This window comes from Cetorhinus maximus, chromosome 25, assembly GCF_964194155.1.
Source record: "Cetorhinus maximus chromosome 25, sCetMax3.hap1.1, whole genome shotgun sequence".
NCBI classification, from domain to species: Eukaryota; Metazoa; Chordata; class Chondrichthyes; order Lamniformes; family Cetorhinidae; genus Cetorhinus; species Cetorhinus maximus.
This window is the reverse complement of record NC_135903.1, coordinates 13613490-13634420: the sequence shown is the minus strand read 5'-3', so window position 1 is coordinate 13634420 and position 20931 is coordinate 13613490. Positions and strand designations below refer to the sequence as shown.

Sequence of the window (20931 nt, the reverse complement as noted above, 5' to 3'; positions counted from 1 at the left end):
TCCTGACAAAGTGGAGAACCTCACATTTTCCCACATTATACTTTATTCGCCAAGTTTTTGCCCACTCACTTAACCTATCTCTATCCTTTGTAGACTGTTGTATCCTACCCACAACTTGTTTTCCTATCTGTCTTTGTATCATCAGCAAATTTGGCTACACTTTAGTCATTCCCTTCATCCAAGTCATTAACATAGAGCATAAATAGCTGAGGCCCCAGCACTGATCCCTGTGGCTCTCCACTAGCTACAGTTTGCCATCCCAACTCTCTGTTTCCTGTCATTGGCCAATCCTCTATCCATGCTGTTATATCACCATCAACTCTGTAAGCTCTTATTTTGTGCAGTAATCTTTTATGTGGCACCTTATTGAATGCTTTTTGAACATCTAAATACACCACATCTACTGGTTCTCCTTTATCCATGCTGTTTGTTACATCCTCAAAGAATGTCAATAAATTTGTCAAATATGATTTCCCTTTCACAAAAACCTCTTGACTCTGCCCTGACAGTAGATTTTCTAAATGTCCTGCTACTACCTCTTTAATAACAGATTCAAGCATTTTCCCAATGACAGACATTAGGCTAACTGGCCTACAGTTTCCTGCTTTCCATCCCCCTCCTTTTTGACAAGAGGACAAACCACATTTGTGGTTTTCCAATTCGTTGAGACCTTTCCCAAATCTAGGGAATTTTGGAAGACACAAGCAATACATCTACTGTCTCTGTAGCCACTTCCTTTAAGACCCTAGGATGCAGGCCATCAGGCCCAGGGACTTGTCAGTCTTAAGTCCCATTAGCATTCCGTTGCTTTTTCTCTAGTGATCGTGATTGTTTTAAGTTCCTCCCTCCCTTTTGCCTCTTGATTTTCTATTATTCTTGGGATGCTTTTTGTGTCTTCTATTGTGAGTCTCTGCAATTTCCTTATTTCCCATTATTAATTCCCCAGTCTCATCCTCTAAGGAACCAATGCTCACTTTAGGTGCTCTTTTCCTTTTTATATACTTGTAGAAGTTTTTACTGTCTGATTTTATATTTCTTGTTAGTTTTCTCTCATTTTCCAGTTTTTCCCTCTTCATTATTTTTAGTCATCTGTTTCTGGTTTATAAAACTTTCCCAATCTTCTGGCTTACCACTAATCTTTGCAAAATTGTACGCCTTTTCTTTTGATTTGGTACCTCGCTTAATTTCCTTAGCCACGAAAGAAGTATCCTTCTGGTAGAGTCTTTCTATCTTGATGGCATATACCTTTGTTGAGAGTTATGAAATATTTCTGCTTCTCTACTGTCTTCCTATTTAACCTATTTACCCAGTCCACTTTAGTCAAGTCTGTCTTTACACATTTGTAATTTAAGTTTAAGACACTCATCATGGACCCACGTTTCCCACTCTCAAACTGAATGTGAAATTCCAACATGTTATGATCACTCTTGCCCAGATGATGCTTTACTATGAGGTCTTTAATTAATTCTGCCTCATTACACATTAGATCCAAAATAGCCTGTTAACTGCTAGTGTGTATTGTTTTAAGAAACTGTTCCATGTACACTCTAGGAACTCATCCTCCAGGTTATCTTTGTCAATTTGCATTGCCCAATCAATGTGAATATTATCGCAGTGCCTTTCTTGCAAGCCCCCATTATTTCTTGACAGATACTCTGTCCTACAGTGTAGCTAATCACCCTTTGTGAAAAGAAATAGTCTACGTTTGTTCCAAGTTTCCTTTCTCTCTCCCATTAAATATCTCTTGCACCTCTCTACAAGGCCCTCCTCTGACAAATCACTTTGAGGTAGAAGATTGCTGAAAATCCAGAATAAAATACAGATGCTAGTGCTGTCACAGTAGCCAAGTAAGTTTATTTAAAATCATTTCAAGCACAAACCAATCTTTTGTAGAAAAATACATGAACAGTTTACTGGCCTTGAGAATATACACAGTATCTGGGAAATAACAGAAAGGAAAACGGCTTCAGCATTAAAGGAAATTATGTAATTAGAAGTGAAATTATCAGTAAAATTTCTTTTATTCCACAGATCCTGAAAAGAGAATGAGAGGAAATGACAACATTGGATATAATGGCAGAACCATTAAAGCAAACGCATCATTAAAGTAATAATATCACTGTGAGCAGCGACAATTCACTTTTCCAGTTATTTTAAACATTAAATTTATCCTCAATAAAATCTTCAAACTTGTTCAATGAAGAAACCTAATGATTTCAGCGAATGCAAAATCTTCACATTTTACCTTAGCTCTGTCTTTTCAGAAGTTCTGTTCAATGAAGTTTTATTCTAAACCTTATGCTGGCTCCCAGTGCTGGAGCACAGGGCTAGAGAAGAATCAGGTGGCCTGAGGGGTCAGCACTGTCCCTGTGGGATCCATCTGGTGAATTGTAAAGGATTTTTAAAAAGGGTACAATCATTTTTGCTTGGATCATTCTGAATCTCGTATGATCAGGTGCTGCTGGCACTGTGCAATTGCAGATGGGGTTTGGCAATGTCAGCTGTTTGCAGCAACCTCAGTGGAAGCCTAGCTGAGGAGAAAGAGCTGGACGTGTGTAATTCGACACAAATGGGGTCAGAATAAGGGAACTCGCAGCCAGCTACCGCAATCTCGAGATTGCATATATGCTTTGCTGCTTAACCAATCAGCACTCCCAGGTTCTCTGTCACTGAATCCCCCACTATCAACATCCTGGGGGTTACCATTGACCAGAAACTGAACTGGACTAGCCACATAAATACTGCGGCTACAAGAGCAGGTCAGAGGCTAGGAATTCTGCAGCAAGTAACTCACCTCCTGACTCCCCAGATCCTGTCCACCATCTACAAGGCACAAGTCAGGAGTGTGAAGGAATACGCTCCATTTGCCTGGATGAGTGCAGCTCCCACAACACTCAAGACATTTGCACAATCTATATAAAATAAAGAAGCCCGCTTGATTGGCACCACATCCACCACCTTAAACGTTTATTACCTCAAGCATTGGTGCATAGTAGCACAGTACCATACAAGATGGCCTGCAGCAACTCACCAAGGCTCCTTAGACAGCACCTTCCAAACCCAGGACAAAGGTAGCAGATAGATGGGAACACCACCACCTGGAAGCTCCCCTCCAAGTCAATCACCATCCTGACTTGGAAATATATCACCGTTCCTTCACTGTCGCTGGGTCAAAATCCTGGAACTCCCTCCCTAACAGCACTGTGGGTGTACCTACACCACATGGACTGCAGCGGTTCAAGAAGGCAGCTCACCACCATCTTCTCAAGGGCAATGAGGAATGGGCAATAAATGCTGGCCCAGCCAGCGAAGCCCACATCCCCTGAACAAAAAACCCCCAGAGAATAGTCCTGATAGTAATCTGCTAAACTTCCTGCTATTCTGCTCGTTAACATTGGTCTCTATTGGACTCAACCCCTTGCGTCCATTCCTCACTAAACAGCCACATGAGGGACAGCTGCTCACAAGTCTCTATAATGGGACTGGATATCAGGATGGACAATCTCAAGCATGTAGAGAGACTGAGCTTCTACTGAGGCCTCTGTTGTGCTTTAGTGCATAAGAATGTTGCCTGATATGGGAACGAGAGGTTCGGTCGCACTGAGTTGCAGCATTGGATGGTGGAGAGCATGTGACCTGGTCTAGTATCAGCCTCTGAAACTTCTCATTTGCCTGTTTTTTTCTGGTAACAATTTTCACTCATTGTCAATCTTCTCTCCTCCTTGGTTTAACTACTGAGTCGTTAATTAGGGAGAAAACAGACTTTGTCCCATTATTTTATTACAAGAGAATTTCTTTGTCCTAAATGTGACTATTCCAAAGTTCTAGCATGTGAATAAGGTGGCAGTGAGGGAGAGGCAGTGCTGATGGTACTGATGATATGTAGAGGCAAAACCAACCCTTTATCCAATTAAATTACATTTTAAAAATTAGAAATGGCATAAACATTTTCCCTATTATTGGCCTGAAAGTAATTCTTGCCAGCCTGGGATTAGTGCCATCAGTAATGTCGGCCATCAACAGGCACATTTACTCTGTCCCAGTGCAGGGAGGGGTCTGGAGGCCCTGATAGTGAATCATGCGTAAACGCGAGGCTTGGACTAACCAGCACTTCAACATTGAACTACACATGTAATCTGGGCTCAAATTAAACACCCAGTTTAAAAGAGTGAGTTACATCCTGCGCTACATTAAAGCTGAGTTAATTTGATCTTATATTATTGTTCATCAAACCCTCTCTCTGACACTGACCATACCCTCAGTGCAGGCAATGCCTGCAGCACTGACCACATCCTCAGCACTGGCAATGCCCACAGCACTGACCACACCCTCGGCACTGGCAATGCCCACAGCACTGACCATACCCTCAGTGCTGGCATTCCAACAGCATTGACCATACCCTCAGTGCTGGCAATGCCCTCAGCACTGACCATACCCTCAGTGCTGGCAATGCCCTCAGCACTGACCATACCCTCAGTGCTGGCAATGCCCTCAGCACTGACCATACCCTCAGTGCTGGCATTCCAACAGCATTGACCATACCCTCAGTGCTGGCAATGCCCTCAGCATTGACCATACCCTCAGTGCTGGCAATGCCCTCAGCACTGACCATACCCTCAGTGCTGGCATTCCAACAGCATTGACCATACCCTCAGTGTTGGCAATGCCCACAGCACTGACCATACCCTCAGTGCTGGCATTCCAACAGCATTGACCACAACCTCAGTGCTGGCAATGCCCACAGAACTGACCATACCCTCAGTGCTGGCATTCCAACAGCATTGACCATACCCTCAGTGTTGGCAATGCCCACAGCACTGACCATACCCTCAGTGCTGGCATTCCAACAGCATTGACCACACCCTCAGTGCTGGCAATGCCCTCAGCACTGACCATACCCTCAGTGCTGGCATTCCAACAGCATTGACCATACCCTCAGTGCTGGCAATGCCCACAGCACTGACCATACCCTCAGTGCTGGCATTCCAACAGCACTGACCATACCCTCAGTGCTGGTATTCCAACAGCATTGACCATACCCTCAGTGCTGGCAATGCCCTCAGCACTGACCACACCCTCAGTGCTGGCAATGCCCTCAGCACTGACCATACCCTCAGTACTGGCATTCCAACAGCATTGACCACACCCTCAGTGCTGGCAATGCCCACAAAACTGACCATACCCTCAGTGCTGGCAATGCCCACAGCATTGACCATACCCTCAGTGCTGGCAATGCCCTCAGCACTGACCATACCCTTAGTGCTGGCATTCCAACAGCATTGACCATACCCTCAGTGTTGGCAATGCCCTCAGCACTGACCATACCCTCAGTGCTGGCAATGCCAACAGCATTGACCACACCCTCAGTGCTGGCAATGCCCTCAGCACTGACCATACCCTCAGTGCTGGCAATTCCAACAGCATTGACCACACCCTCAGTGCTGGCAATGCCCTCAGCACTGACCATACCCTCAGTGCTGGCAATTCCAACAGCATTGACCATGCCCTGATCTCTGAAACATGAGTTTCCTCCAGTTGATCCTTCTTTGCCTCAGGCAGTCTCTCAAGATTAAGGAAGATTTTCAGACGCAGCATAAACAAAGCCATTTTCTGGTGAATTAATTACAATCTTTTGAGGATTTTGAAAAAAGGTTCTCACTGAGACCTGCTCCACATTTTCTGCTTTGCATTGTGGATTTTTAAGGCATGTTGATGTGCTTGATGTGCCTAAATGAGTTGACAATTTAAATTTTAAAACTCAGAGAAGAGATATCCTGGTACGTCTTTGCTGTTTCCTTGTTTACCCTGATTTGGATACTTTGGATATTGACAATGATCTTAGCTTGCAAAGCAATGGAACTAACAGAGGAAATTCCCAGCCTCTGTCTACTGGGCACCTCGACAGAGTCACGTTTCTGTTGTTCACATACTGATAGTTCCTGCAGCCAGGAGGGGGGATATAGGCCACAAATTAAACTCCTGGAATGAAACTGCACCACTGAAACCTCACAAAGTCTCAGTCACTGATTGTCAGAAACAAATTAAATCCCTGACAACTAAAGACAATAAGAAGTTATTTTAAAAGCTTTTATGACTTTCTGAGTTCTCACTTTGTTCCAGACTAGACTTGCATGAATCTTATTTTGTCAAGTTTTATAACACAAAATGTACAAAAACAGTTGGAAGGAGTGATGAGTGTTGATGCTCTGGTCACTATGTGAAAACATCTTTAACCGACTTAAAGGAAGAACATTGGAGGGGGAGGGGGAGGGGGAGAGGGAGGGGGGCAGGGTGACGTAATGGTAATGTCACTGAGCTAGTAATTTGGAGGTTCAGGCTAATTGCCTTGGGAGATGGGTTCAAATCCCAACATGCCAGTTGGTGGAATTTAAAATTCAATTAACTAATAAAGAACCTGGAATTTAAAGTAAGTCTCAGTAATGGTGCCGTTATAAAAACCCCTCTGGTTCACTCTGATTCCACCTCTAGGGAAATCTGCCATCTTTACCTGGTCTGGCCTACATGTGACTCCAGGTCCACAGCAATGTGGTTGCCTCTTAACTGCCCTCTAGAACGGCCTCGCAAACCACTCGGTTCAAGAGCAATTAGGGATGGGCAACAAATGCTGGCCTTGCCAGTGATGCCCACATCCCATGAAAGAATTTTTTTAAAAATTAGAAATATTGACCAGCTCTACACCTGGAACAGAGCAGAGTCCATCACTGAGTGCGGAACCTACAGAGGCTCAGGTCTGTGTCTGAGCAAGAGTCAGACTGGGGTCACTTACAGGATACTTCCTACAAAATCAATAGCACTCTATAATCTATAAGAATACAGCCAGTGTGACATTAAACCCCTTTAACCCTACACAGTGTAGAGAACTAAATACAATTAATCAATAGCACAGGATAAACTTGATTGATCCTGGTCACTCTCCCTCCCCCTGCTCACTCTCTCTGGCCCCTCCCTGCACCAGCAGTTACTCTCTCTTTATAGACCCAGTGACACCTCTCCATCCCCAGTCACACTGTCCTTCTCTGTCTCCTAGTCACTCTCACCCTTGATCCACCCCCTGGACACAATCTTATCCCTCAGTCACTCTCACCCTTCACTCTCTTCGTCCTTGGCCTCGAATCCCTCGGTCACCGTCTGTGCCCACGGTCACTTTCACCCCTCGGTCACTCTCCATGCCCTCGGTCAATCTCATCCCTCAGTCACTGCACCCTTGGTCACTCTCTGGGAAATATATTTCGGTTGCTTTGGTCAGGAAGCTTAAATGGGAATTGGTGAAAATTCAGTCTGTCTATTGCTCTGGTGACTCTTCACAAATTGGCTAATTACTGTTACATTTAATTTGCTTCAATGACAGCAAGTCTTTCAGGTGTTGGTTTGTCGACAGGCACTGTTTATGGAGTCAATCTCAGCAGCTGTGTGTAAGAGAAATCCACACACTGTTTATGGCAGTTCTGATTTCACAATGCTGACTATCAGATTAAACTTGTCTCTTTACGTTTACAGGTAAGAGTAACACTGCGGAGAAATTCATTACCTCCTGGTACTGACTGCATGTGTGAATCAAGAGAGCTGTATTCTTTGGGAGACCCCCTGGATAAGAATGATTGGCTGATTTGGGATTTGATATGTGACTAGCGCAGGGTGTGAGTGATTGGCCATGTGTGCTTTCCATCAGGGTAATGACATGATCTGTATATACATACATGAGATTGTGTTAACATGACTGCAACCTCTGCACTGGAACTGCGGGCTCCTGTATCGTCTCACCCTCTTTACCAGGAGACGGTTCTCTGATTACATAATGCTTTTAATTATCACATGACTTATTTTCCTACTCTAAAAGCAGTGTTTGTCCTGTGACCCTGAATCACACTGCCTTTCAGAAAGGACCAATCCCTGTTACCTCCTCAATCTCCAGATTGAGGAACTGCCTAGATATGCAGCAAGGTGAGGTCTGAAACCATTTAAAAAAAAAGTGAAATCCTTCAAAAGGTTGTCTAAAAATTGAACAACAGGTGAGAACGAGATATTCCTTCACATCCACTGTAACCGCAGGCTGAGTCAACTCTGCAGATTAACCAGTGAATCATCGAGAGCAGGGATTAAGGAACCAGGGCCAGGTAGCAAGTGCATAAATAGGGCAGGTATGCAAGGCAGTGTTTGATGTCTGGTTGGCAAATGCCACAGTTACAGTGGCACACGGGTACAATAATGTTTCAGGCTACATGGCAGAACACCTCTGTTGATCTGATAGAAGTCCACCAGCTGAATGAGGTCAGTGAATTTTGTCTGACCAGTGTCCACAGTGAAGTATGTTTGACCATCTTCCTCGCACTGCCCCAAAGAGAGAAAACAGACATTTAAAAGCTGCTCCAAAGACTGCTCTGCTTCCCACAATGCTATTGGTTGGTATCCTTGCCTCACCCCTGACCAATTGGTTGGGAGCTGTCATTTAAGCTGTTACCAGGATTGGGGTGCTTACAAAGCCAGGGCTGATTGGCTCCCTCCCCCAAGGGGAACACCCACCCAACACCGACCCACGGAGTCATTCACTTGGAGCACAAACCCGAACACAAAGAAGGAGTCAGTTATCTGACAACAATTATGATTCATTCTCACATACTCAAAATTAAATCGCAAACACCCACCCTCATTCTTAAATACTGACCATCATAAATTATCTGCTCCTTTCTTGAAGAAACTGACTCTCACTGGGGTACAGTTCCACTCACACTGACTCTCACTGGGGTACAGTTCCACACACACTGACTCTCACTGGGGTACAGTTCCACACACACTGACTCTCACTGGGGTACAGTTCCACACACACTGACTCTCACTGGGGTACAGTTCCACACACACTGACTCTCACTGGGGTAAGTTCCACTCACACTGACTCTCACTGGGGTACAGTTCCACACACACTGACTCTCCCTGGGGCACAGTTCCACATACGCTGACTCTCCCTGGGGTACAGTTCCACACACGCTGACTCTCACTGGGGTACAGTTCCACTCACACTGACTCTCACTGGGGTACAGCTCCACACACACTGACTCTCACTGGGGTATGGTTCCACACACACTGACTCTCACTGGGGAACAGACCCACACACACTGACTCTCAGAGGTAGACAGTTGCACACACAATGACTCTCACTGGTGGACAGTTGCACACACACTGATTCTCGCTGCTAGACAGGTGCAGACACACTGACTCTCACTGGGGTACAGTTCCACACACTGACACTCACTGTGGTACAGTTCCATTAGCACTGACTCTCAGAGGTAGACAGTTGCACACACACTGACTCTCACTGGGGTACAGATCCACACACATTGACTCTCACTGGGGTACATTTCCACACACACTGACTCTCACTGGGATACAGTTCCCCACACACACTGACTCTCACTGGGATACAGTTCCCCACACACACTGACTCTCACTGGGGTACAGTTCCACAAACACTGACTCTCACTGGGGTACAGTTACACACACACTGACTCTCACTGGGTTACAGTTCCACACACACTGACTCTCACTGGGGTACAGTTCCACAAACACTGACTCTCACTGGGGTACAGTTCCACACACACCGAGTGTCACTGGGTTACAGTTCCACAAACACTGACTCTCACTGGGGTACAGTTCCACAAACACTGACTCTCACTGGGGTACAGTTCCACACACACCGAGTGTCACTGGGTTACAGTTCCACAAACACTGACTCTCACTGGGGTACAGTTCCCCACACACACTAACCCTCACTGGGGTACAGTTACGCACACACTGACTCTCACTGGGTTACAGTTCCACACACACTGACTCACTGGGTTACAGTTCCACAAACACTGACTCTCACTGGGGTACAGTTCCCCACACACACTGACCCTCACTGGGGTACAGTTACGCACACACTGACTCTCACTGGGGTACTGTTCCACACACACTGACTCTCACTGGGGTACAGTTCCACACACACTAGCCAGAATTTTTCGCTGAGTGGGCAGGTGCTGCCCAACCCACTCAACTGGACTATAGTGCCTGATGACACCTGGCATGTGTCCTGATGTCATCGTGCACCTGTGTGATTTTTCGGTGGGTGAGAGACCGCTATATTCGGAGGAACGCACCCCTGACATTTAAGAGGGTTATTATGCCCATTAATGGTGCAATTAACTAGGATTTTTTGCTCCCTGTGCAACGTTCTGTTTGGCGGGAGGGTGAGTCGGACAGGCGGCCTATGCATTTTTCATGAAACCCGATCCACGGGCAGGATGAGGTTTCCATTATTAAATTAAAAAAACAAAAATTCATGCACACGCTTTTTATAATGTCTCTGCTCAGGCGACTGCTGGAGTTGCAGGGACATTTTTTACTAGATGTAAAAATCTAGTTGATACTTTTGAAGTCTTCGGCTCCCTGGGGCAGCTCCCTGCCTTCAGGTAGCTTTCTGTGAGCTCTCCCCCACATACGCACTGACTTCAGCGCTCGCCCCCCCTTCCAGCCCCCAACCCAGGCAGCGCTGATCATACCAGCGCGTTCTTCATGCTGACTGGCTGTTAATTCATCACCAGCATGAAATCGCGGTCGGGGTGCCGTTCACAGGTGGCAGACAGTTCCCTGGCCACACCCAGGCCTGCCAATCGCACCCACACACCGACATAAACATCCTGCCCACTGACTCTCACTGGGGAACAGTTCCATACACACTGACTCTCACTGGGGTACATTTCCACACACACTGACTCTCACTGGTGGGCAGTTGAAGCACACACTGACTCTCACTGGGATACAGTTCCCCACACACACTGACTCTCACTGGGATACAGTTCCCCACACACACTGACTCTCACTGGGATACAGTTCCCCACACACACTGACTCTCACTGGGATACAGTTCCCCACACACACTGACTCTCACTGGGATACAGTTCCCCACAAACACTGACTCTCACTGGGGTACAGTTCCCCACACACACTAACCCTCACTGGGGTACAGTTACGCACACACTGACTCTCTGGGTTACAGTTCCACAAACACTGACTCTCACTGGGGTACAGTTCCCCACACACACTGACTCTCACTGGGGAACAGTTCCACACACACTGACTCTCACTGGGAGACAGTTCCACACACACTGACTCTCACTGGGATACAGTTCCACACACACTGACTCTCACTGGGGTACAGTTCCACACACACTGACTCTCACTGGGGTACAGTTACGCACACACTGACTCTCACTGGGGTACTGTTCCACACACACTGACTCTCACTGGGGTACAGTTCCACACACACTAGCCAGAATTTTTCGCTGAGTGGGCAGGTGCTGCCCAACCCACTCAACTGGACTATAGTGCCTGATGACACCTGGCATGTGTCCTGATGTCGTCGTGCACCTGTGTGATTTTTCGGTGGGTGAGAGACCGCTATATTCGGAGGAACGCACCCCTGACATTTAAGAGGGTTATTATGCCCATTAATGGTGCAATTAACTAGGATTTTTTGCTCCCTGTGCAACGTTCTGTTTGGCGGGAGGGTGAGTCGGACAGGCGGCCTATGCATTTTTCATGAAACCCGATCCACGGGCAGGATGAGGTTTCCATTATTAAATTAAAAAAACAAAAATTCATGCACACACTTTTTATAATGTCTCTGCTCAGGCGACTGCTGGAGTTGCAGGGACATTTTTTACTAGATGTAAAAATCTAGTTGATACTTTTGAAGTCTTCGGCTCCCTGGGGCAGCTCCCTGCCTTCAGGTAGCTTTCTGTGAGCTCTCCCCCACATACGCACTGACTTCAGCGCTCGCCCCCCCTTCCAGCCCCCAACCCAGGCAGCGCTGATCATACCAGCGCGTTCTTCATGCTGACTGGCTGTTAATTCATCACCAGCATGAAATCGCGGTCGGGGTGCCGTTCACAGGTGGCAGACAGTTCCCTGGCCACACCCAGGCCTGCCAATCGCACCCACACACCGACATAAACATCCTGCCCACTGACTCTCACTGGGGAACAGTTCCATACACACTGACTCTCACTGGGGTACATTTCCACACACACTGACTCTCACTGGGATACAGTTCCACACACACTGACTCTCACTGGGGTACAGTTCCATACACACTGACTCTCACTGGGGTACAGTTCCACACACACTGACTCTCACTGGGGTACAGTTCCACACACACTGACTCTCACTGGGGTACAGTTCCACACACACTGACTCTCACTGGGGTACAGTTCCACACACACTGACTCTCACTGGGATGCAGTTCCATACACACTGACTCTCACTGGGATACAGTTCCATACACACTGACTCTCACTGGGGTACAGTTCCCCACATACACTGACTCTCACTGGGGTACAGTTCCCCACATACACTGACTCTCACTGGGGTACAGTTCCACACACACTGAATCTCACTGGAGTACAGTTCCACACACACTGACTCTCACTGGGATACAGTTCCATACACACTGACTCTCACTGGGGTACAGTTCCCCACATACACTGACCCTCATTGAGGTACAGTTCCACAAACAATGACTCTCACTGGAGTACAGTTCCACACACACTGACTCTCACTGGGGTTACAGTTCCACACACACTGACTCTCACTGGAGTACAGTTCCACAAACACTGACTCTCAGAGGTAGACAGTTGCACACACAATGAATCTCACTGGTGGACAGTTGCACACACACTGGCTCTCCCTGAGGTACAATTCCACACACACTGACTCTCACTGGAGTACAGTTCCAAACACACTGACTCTCACTGTGGTACAGTTCCACAAACACTGACTCTCAGTGGAGTACAGTTCCACACACACACAGACTCTCACAGGTGGACATTGCACACACACTGACTCTCACTGGGGCACAGGTCCACGCACACACTGACTCTCACTTGGGTACAGTTCCACACACACTGACTCTCACTGGGGTACAGATCCACACACACTGGCTCTCCCTGGGGTACAGTTCCAAACACACTGACTCTCACTGGGGTACAGTTCCCCACTCACTAACTGTCACTGGGCTACAGTTCCACACACACTGACTCTCACTGGGGTACAGTTCCACACACACTGACTCTCACTGGGGTACAGTTCCACACACACTAACTCTCACTGGGGTACAGTTCCACACACACACTGACTCTCACTGGGGTAAAGTTGCACAAACACTGACTCTCACTGGAGTACAGTTGCACACACACTGATTCTCAATGGGTTACAGTTCCACACACACTGGCCAGAATTTTTTGCTGAGTGGGCAGGTGCTGCCCAACCCACTCGACTGTACTATAGCGCCTGATGACGCCTGTCATGTGTCCTGATGTCGTCGTGCACCTGTGTGATTTTTCGGTGGGTTAGAGACCGCTATATTCGGAGGAATGCACCCCTGACATTTAAGGGGGCTTTTATGCCCATTAATGGTGCAATTAACTAGGATTTTTTGCTCCCTGTGCAACTTTCTGTTTGGCGGGAGGGTGAGTCGGACAGGCGGCCTATGCATTTTTAAACAGGAAAAAATAAAGGCTTCAAAAGGTGAAAAATTGTTACTGTATCATAATCAGTCACCTGAAAATTTAAGTAATGAAAATGCCGTCCACTGCAATTTATTTATATTTCATTTCATCGCGGAAATCTCATCCCGCCCGTGGATGTGGTTTGATGAAAAATGCAACGGCCGCCTAGCCGATTCACTCCTCTTCCAGCCGTAAGGTTGGACAGGCTTCTAAAAATAACAGACCATTTATGGGCACAATTGCCCCCTTAATTGTCGGCGGGCACACTTCCGAGCTTTGCGCGCCCGAGCCGACTGAACTGTTGCGCGAGCGCGGGATGATGTTGGGACGCTCACCCAACGTCATCTCACGCGATTTCGCGCCCGATCGGATCGGGCCTGCGCCCGCCTGCGCAGGGTAAAATTCAGCCCCCTGACGCTCACTGGGATACTGCCCCAGCGCAGGCACAAACGCCCCCTGAGCAGCGAGTGCTCAAACTACCGAATGTCATTGTGCAAATGCATATTTCTTTTGCTCAGCCATGGTAGAGACTCATTGGGTCTGTGAACTGCTGGATGAATAGTTCTGGTCAGTCTCAGGTCCATCTGGTTTCTGGCGATTATGATCAATGTTGGATCACGTGCAGAAGAAGCTTTTAACCGAATATGACCAAATAATTCTAAAGAAGGAAATTACCGGAACAACCAGGAAGTGCTTGGTCTTGTGATGGTGGCTGAGGGTCAGCACAAAGCTTTTGGGTGCCCTCTGACTCTCCCTAATCAGAAAAACACTGTATCAAGAGAAAAGGACACAAATAAATATCTCTCAAATATCTCAAATATCTCTCAAATAAATATCTCTCAGTCTGAGCAGTATTGAAACCCAAGTCAATTCTTATGCAGAGGGCTGACCCTTGTCCTGTTATTATCACATTCTGCTTTCTTACCTTTATGCCACTATCAGCACCTTCTTTAACCCTTACCATTACCATTAGCACTCCCATGTCTTTTTGTCCATGGCGTCTTTGTCAATCTCTCTTTAGCCCCCACTTATCGCTGGCCCATCCAGCTTCACCTGCTCCACTCCCCCCTTAAACAGTATAAATTTAATCACGTTTCTCATTCTGTTTAGTTCTGAAGAAGAGTCATACGGACTCGAAACGTTACCCCTGTTTCTTTCTCCACAGATGCTGTTAGGCCTGCTGAGTTTTTCCAGCATTTTCTGTTTTTATTCCAACTCTTATTAACTTGTGCTGTTTATTCCCATTTTGCCTTCCTGTTCAATATCTGAGCACCAATAACACGACTGGAATATTCGCAATAACGTACGGCCAATGGTAAATATGGGAAACAGTTGTGCTTGTGGTGCAGGGGCTCTAGGTGGACCTCATAATATCCCAGTCAAATGGTAATTGATCTAAGAGAGATCCAACTGCTCTTTGGATATTGGAAACAGTGTCGACCAAAAATTGGTGACTTTACCCACACGGAGCAGGCAGGCAAAATTTAACACCCAACCATGTAAGGAGTTATTATAGCAGGAGTTCGGTCAAAGAGGTAGGATTTAAGGAATTTAAAATAGGAGGGAGAGGGAGAGAGGCAGAGAGGCTTAGGGAGGCAATTCCTGAGCTTAGGGACCAGGCAGCTGAAGGCACATCGTTAATGGTGGGGCAATCAAAATTGGAGATGCTCAAAAGGTCAAATTAGAGGAGCCCAGAGATCTTGGAGGGTTCTAGGGCTGGAGGAGATTACAAAGATAGGGAGGGATGAAGTCATGGAGGGAACATGGATGAGAATTTTAAAATTGAGTGTTAATGGAGGTCAGCGAGTACAGGGGCGATAGGGAAAGGGCACTTGCTGTGAGTTAGGGCATGGGCAGTAGAGCTTTGGATGAAGTTATGTAGAGCAACATTTACAGAGGGTTGAAGATGAAAAACTGGCTGGGACAGCATTTGAACAGTGGAGAATTGATAGATACAGTCAGTGACACAGGACAGTGTAATTAGGAAAGTCTTTCATGTTAAAGAGTGTAGATGATCTTGGTGGTGGATTTTACAGCTCGACTTGACTCCTGTGCAATCTGATTGACCCTCTGGTGGCCAGAATAAATTTGCTTGATCTGAGAATGGACCTGCAGGGGTGAGCCAGGGTTTTGGTGGGGAGGCGGTGGGGATAAGTGAAATAAATACCATCAGCTCAGTTAATGTAACTAACACGTGTCAGAATTTCCCATAGACCCATAGACCTCTACAGCACAGAAGGAGGCCAATCGGCCCATTGTCTCTGTGCCAGACAACAAAGATCTGACTATACTGATCCCATTTTCCAGCACTTGGCCCATAGCCCTGGAGGATATGGCAATGCAAGTGAATATCTAAATACTTCTTAAATGTTACGAAAGTTTCTGATTCAACCACCCTTTCAGGCAGTGAGTTCTAGACTCCCACCACCCTCTCGGTGAAAATATTTCTCCTCAGCTCCCCGCTTAGCTGTCTACCTCTTACCTTAGATCTGTGCCCCCTGGTTATTGACCACTCCACTCATGGAAAAAGTGCCTTCCTATCCACCCTATCTATGCCCCTCATGTTCTTATACACCTCTATCAGGTCCCCTCTCAACCTTCACCGCTTCAAGGAAAACAACCCCAGCCTATCCAATCTTTCCTCATAGCTCAGACCCTCCAATCCAGGCAGCATCCTGGTAAATCTCCTCTGCACCCTCTCCAATGCAATCACATTCTTCCTATAATGTGGTGACCAGAACTGCACGCAGTACTCCAGCTGTGGCCTAACCAGCATTTTATACAGTTCCAGCATAACCTCCTTGCTCTTGTATTCTATGCCTCAGCTAATAAAGGCAAGTATCCCATAGGATTTCTTAACTACCTTATCTGCCTGCCCCACTACCTTCAGGGATCACGTCAAATGCATTACCCTCATCAACACTCCTGGTTACCTCCTCAAAAAATTTGATCAAAATTGTCAAACATGACCTTCCCTTAACAAATCCATGCTGACTATCCCATTAATCTGTGTCTCTCCAAGTGCAGATATATTCTGTCCCTCAGAATTCTTTCTAGTAACTTCCCACCACTGAGGTTAGACTGACTGGCCTGTAATTTCCTGGTCTATCCCTTCCTCCCTTTTTTAATAATGGGGCAACATTTGCGATCCTTCTGTCCTCTGTCACCTCACCTGTGGCCAGAGAGGATTTGAAAATTACTGCCAGGGCCCCTGATATCTCTTCCCTTGCCTCCCTCAACAGCCTGGGATACATCTCATCCGGGCCTGTGGATTTATCCACTTTTAAGGCCACTAAACCCGCTAGTACCTCCTCTCTCTCGATGTTAATTTCCTCTAATATTTCACAGTCCTCCACCCTGATGTCTATACCTGCATCGTCCTTTTCCATTGTGAAGACCGATGCAAAGATTTCATTGAGGACTGGACCCAGACTGGGTTATTGATCCAAAAACCAATGTGAGGTGGGGCTTGGGATTCTGGCTCCGCCCTTTCACCTGGGTTTGAGGTTCTGAGGCGATGCTGCACTCAGCTCTGACCCTCGAGTCAGAGTCAGTGACTGACATACGTTACTGGTAATGGTGGAAGGAAGCTAGTTAACCCAACTAGCTAGCAGGCCATTGCTGGTTTACTTGGAATTCTGGGTACTCCCCGCTCACTCACTCAGGGACCCCCAAGCCGGTTTGCTCCGGCTTCTATGTGTCCTATTCTTTAGTTTATCTGCAGTCAGTGAATTCCTTGTTCCCTCTCAGTTCATGGGCTCTCTCATTCACTGCAAAATTCCTCTGAAATGAGACAGCTAAACCCCCCCCTACCCCAGTCAGTCGCATTGCTCACCCATCAATGTGGCCATGTTGGATAATCAGTCTGTGAGCTTCCTCTCTCGAGATCCGTCCATGAAACCAGGGCTGACTCCTGTGTATCGCTAGATCCAAGATAAATGAAATTGTTATTGTACATATTACACCTCAGACTCTGCTCTTAATCCAACTTCATAGCAGGTAGAGACCCTGCTGCAACAACTGGCATTGGGCTAGAAACATCTGCACAATATACCCACACTAAACCTGCTGCCAGTGACTCTGTCCCACTGTCTGTGAAGCTTCACTCCTCCTGTCTCTACCTGGACCATCCCTCATGTTCAAATAGGGACTGGACTGTCCCTCCTGGAACCAGGATTCCTGCAGAACGCATCAGGTTGTGGGAGCTTGATGCCTGAGTGACCCCACCCCCCCGGTGGCCAGAATAAATTTGCTTGACCTGAGAATGGGCCTGCATGGGTCCCTCTGTGTCCTCAATAATCACATGGGTCTCTGAGTGTTCCCGGGTTTCTGCTACAACACTGATTATAATATTTTTTTAAAAGTGATCTCCTATTAGGGAACCAGACAGGTCAGGTGACAGAAGTATGTGTAGGCGAACATTTTGGGTCCAGCGACCACAATGTCATTAGTTTTAAGCTAATTATGGATAAGGATAGGTCTGGTCCTCGAGTTGAGATTCTAAATTGGAGAAAGGCCAATTTTGTGGAAATGAGAAAAGATCTAGGAAGAGTGGATTGGGATAAGTTGTTTTTCTGGCAAGGATGTGTTCAGTAAGTGGAAGGCATTCAAAGACGAAATTTTGAGAGTGCAGAGTTTGCATGTTCCTGTCAGGATTAAAGGCACAGTTAACAGGCATAGGGAACCTTGGTTTTCAAGGGATATTGGTGATCTGGTTAAGAAGAGGAGAGAGGTGTATAGCAGGTATAGGCAACAAGAAGCAAATGAGGTACTTGTAGAGTATAGAAAATGTAAGAAAATACTAAAAAAGGAAACCAGGAAGGCAAAAAAGAAGACGTGAGGTTGCTTTGGCAGATAATGTGAAGGTAAACCCAAAGGGTTTCTACAAGTGTATTAAGAGTAAAAGGATAGTAAGGGACACAATTGGTCCCCTTGAAGATCAGAGTGGTCGTCTATGTGTGGAGCCTCACGAGATGGGGGAGATCTTAAACAGTTTTTTTGCATCAGTATTTACTCAGGAAACTGGTGTAGTGTATAAGGAAGGAAGGGAAACAAGCAGTAGTGTCATGGAACATATAGTGATTAAAGAGGAGGAGGTGCTTGCTGCCTTACAGCGAATAAAGGTAGATAAATTCCCCGGGCCTGGCATGATATTCCCTCGGACCTTGAGGGATACTAGTGTAGAAATTGCAGGGGCCCTGGCAGAAATATTTAAAATGTCCTTAGTCACGGGTGAGGTGCCGGAGGATTGGATGGTAGCTCATGTTGTTCCATTGTTTAAAAAAAACTCCAAAAGTAAACCAGGTAATTACAGGCCAGTGAGTCTGACGTCAGTAGTAGGTAAATTATTGGAAGGTGTTCTGAGAGATCGGATATATAATTATTTGGACAGCCAAGGGCTGATTAAGGATAGTCAGCATGGCTTTGTGCGTGGTAGGTCGTGTTTAACGAACCTTGTAGAGTTTTTCGAGGAGGTTACCAAGAAAGTAGATGAAGGAAAGGCTGTGGATGTTGCCTACATGGACTTTAGTAAGGCCTTTGACAAGGTCCCACATGGGAGGTTAGTTCAGAAGGTTCAGACACTTGGTATCCATGGAGAGGTGGTAAACTGGATTCGAAATTGGCTGTGTGGGAGAAGACAGAGAGTGATAGTGGATGATTGCTTCTCAGACTGGAGGTCTGTGACTAGTGGTGTGCCTCAGGGATCTGCACTGGGACCATTGTTGTTTGTTGTCTATATCAATGATTTGGATGATAATGTGGTGAATTGGATCAGCAAGTTTGCTGATGACACTAAGATTGGAGGCGTTGTGGACAGTGAGGAAGGCTTTCAAAGCTTGCAGAGAGATCTGGGCCAACTGGAAAAATGGGCCAGAAAATGGCAGATGGAATTTAATGCGGAAAAGTGTGAGGTGTTACATTTTGGAAGGTCAAACCAAGGTAGGACATACACAGTAAATGGTAGGGCACTGAGGAGTGCGGAGGAACAAAGGGTTCTGGGAGTTCAGATACATAATTCCCTGAAAGTGGCGTCACAGGTAGACAAGGTTGTAGAGAAAGCTTTTGGCATACTGGCCTTCATAAATCAAAGTATTGAGTATAGGAGTTGGGATGTTATGGTGAGGTTGTATAAGACATTGGTGAGGCCAACTTTGGAGTATTGTGTGCAGTTCTGGTCGCCTAACTACAGGAAGTATATCAGTAAGATTGAGAGAGTGCAGAGAAGATTTACTAGGATGTTGCCGGGTCTTAAGGAGTTGAGTTACAGGGAAAGATTAAACAGGTTAGGACTTTATTCCTTGGAGCGTAGAAGAATGAGGGGAGATTTGATAGAAGTTTACAAAATTGTGAGGGGTATAGACAGAGTAAATGCAAGTAGGCTCTTTCCACTTAGATTAGGAGAGGTAAACACGAGAGGACATGGCTTTAGGGTGAAAGGGGAAAGGTTTAGGGGGAACATTAGGGGGAACTTCTTCACTCAGAGAGTGGTGAGAGTGTGGAACGAGCTACCATCTGACATGGTAAATGCGGGCTCACTCTTAAGTTTTAAGAATAAATTGGATAGATACATGGATGGGAGAGGTCTGGAGGGTTATGGACTGGGTGCAGGTCAATGGGACTAGCGGAATAATATTTCGGCACAGACTAGAAGGGCCGAATGGCCTGTTTTCTGTGCTGTAGTGTTCTATGGTTCTATGGTTCTATGATAACTGCAACACCGCCTGTTAGTGTTTCTCCACTTACAAAGTGATCTGTGTAATCTGGAGAGTAGGTGGGGAAAAAACCTCCTTGATAAGCACAAGTAAAGAGAGAGAGAGCGAGAGAGAGATAAGAGAACAACAGAGAAACGGAGATAGACCGAGGGAGAGAGAGGGACAGGGTTAGAGAGAGAAGATAAGGACAGGAAACAGAGAGACAGCAAGACAGAGAAAGGGAGACAGACAGGCAGTGATAGAGAACGAGGAATAGACAGAGAGAGAGAGGTAGAGAGAGGAAGAGAGAGGGAGAGACAAGCATAGAGACAAAAACAGAGAGACAGTGACAGAAAGAGGAAGAGAGACAGATGGACAGAAAGAGAGAAAGATAGAGAGAGAGAGAGATGAAGACAGGGAGAAGGAGGGAGAGAGAGGAAATGAGAAAGGGAGAGAGAGGGGGACAGAGAGACAGAGAGAGGGAGTGAGACAGAGGAAGAGACAGAGATAGAGACAGGGAGAGGAAGAAGAGCATAGGAATTAGGAGCACGAGTAGGCCACTCTGCCCCTTGAGCCTGCTCTGCCATTCAATGAGACCATGGCTGATCTGATTGTAACCGCAACTCCATATTCCTGCCTACCCCCGATAACCTTTGTTAATCAAGAATCTATCTACCTCT

The 20931-nt window shown here is 46.4% G+C and overlaps 1 protein-coding gene across 4 annotated transcripts in view; it reads right to left on the bottom strand.

Annotated features, from left to right (window-relative positions):
* Positions 1-6488: 6488 nt before the first annotated feature.
* Positions 6489-20931, bottom strand: part of LOC144667922 (growth factor receptor-bound protein 7-like) — a 165477-nt gene continuing 151034 nt past the window's right edge. For all 4 annotated transcript variants that reach the window (XM_078529531.1, XM_078529533.1, XM_078529532.1 and 1 more), the window contains 3 exons: positions 17395-17482; positions 14235-14328; positions 6489-8349 (listed from right to left, as the gene is read on the bottom strand). In XM_078529531.1, coding sequence (XP_078385657.1) covers positions 8203-8349; positions 14235-14328; positions 17395-17482 — 329 coding nt within the window. In that variant the 3' untranslated portion in view covers positions 6489-8202. The remainder of the gene's footprint in view (positions 8350-14234; positions 14329-17394; positions 17483-20931) is intronic.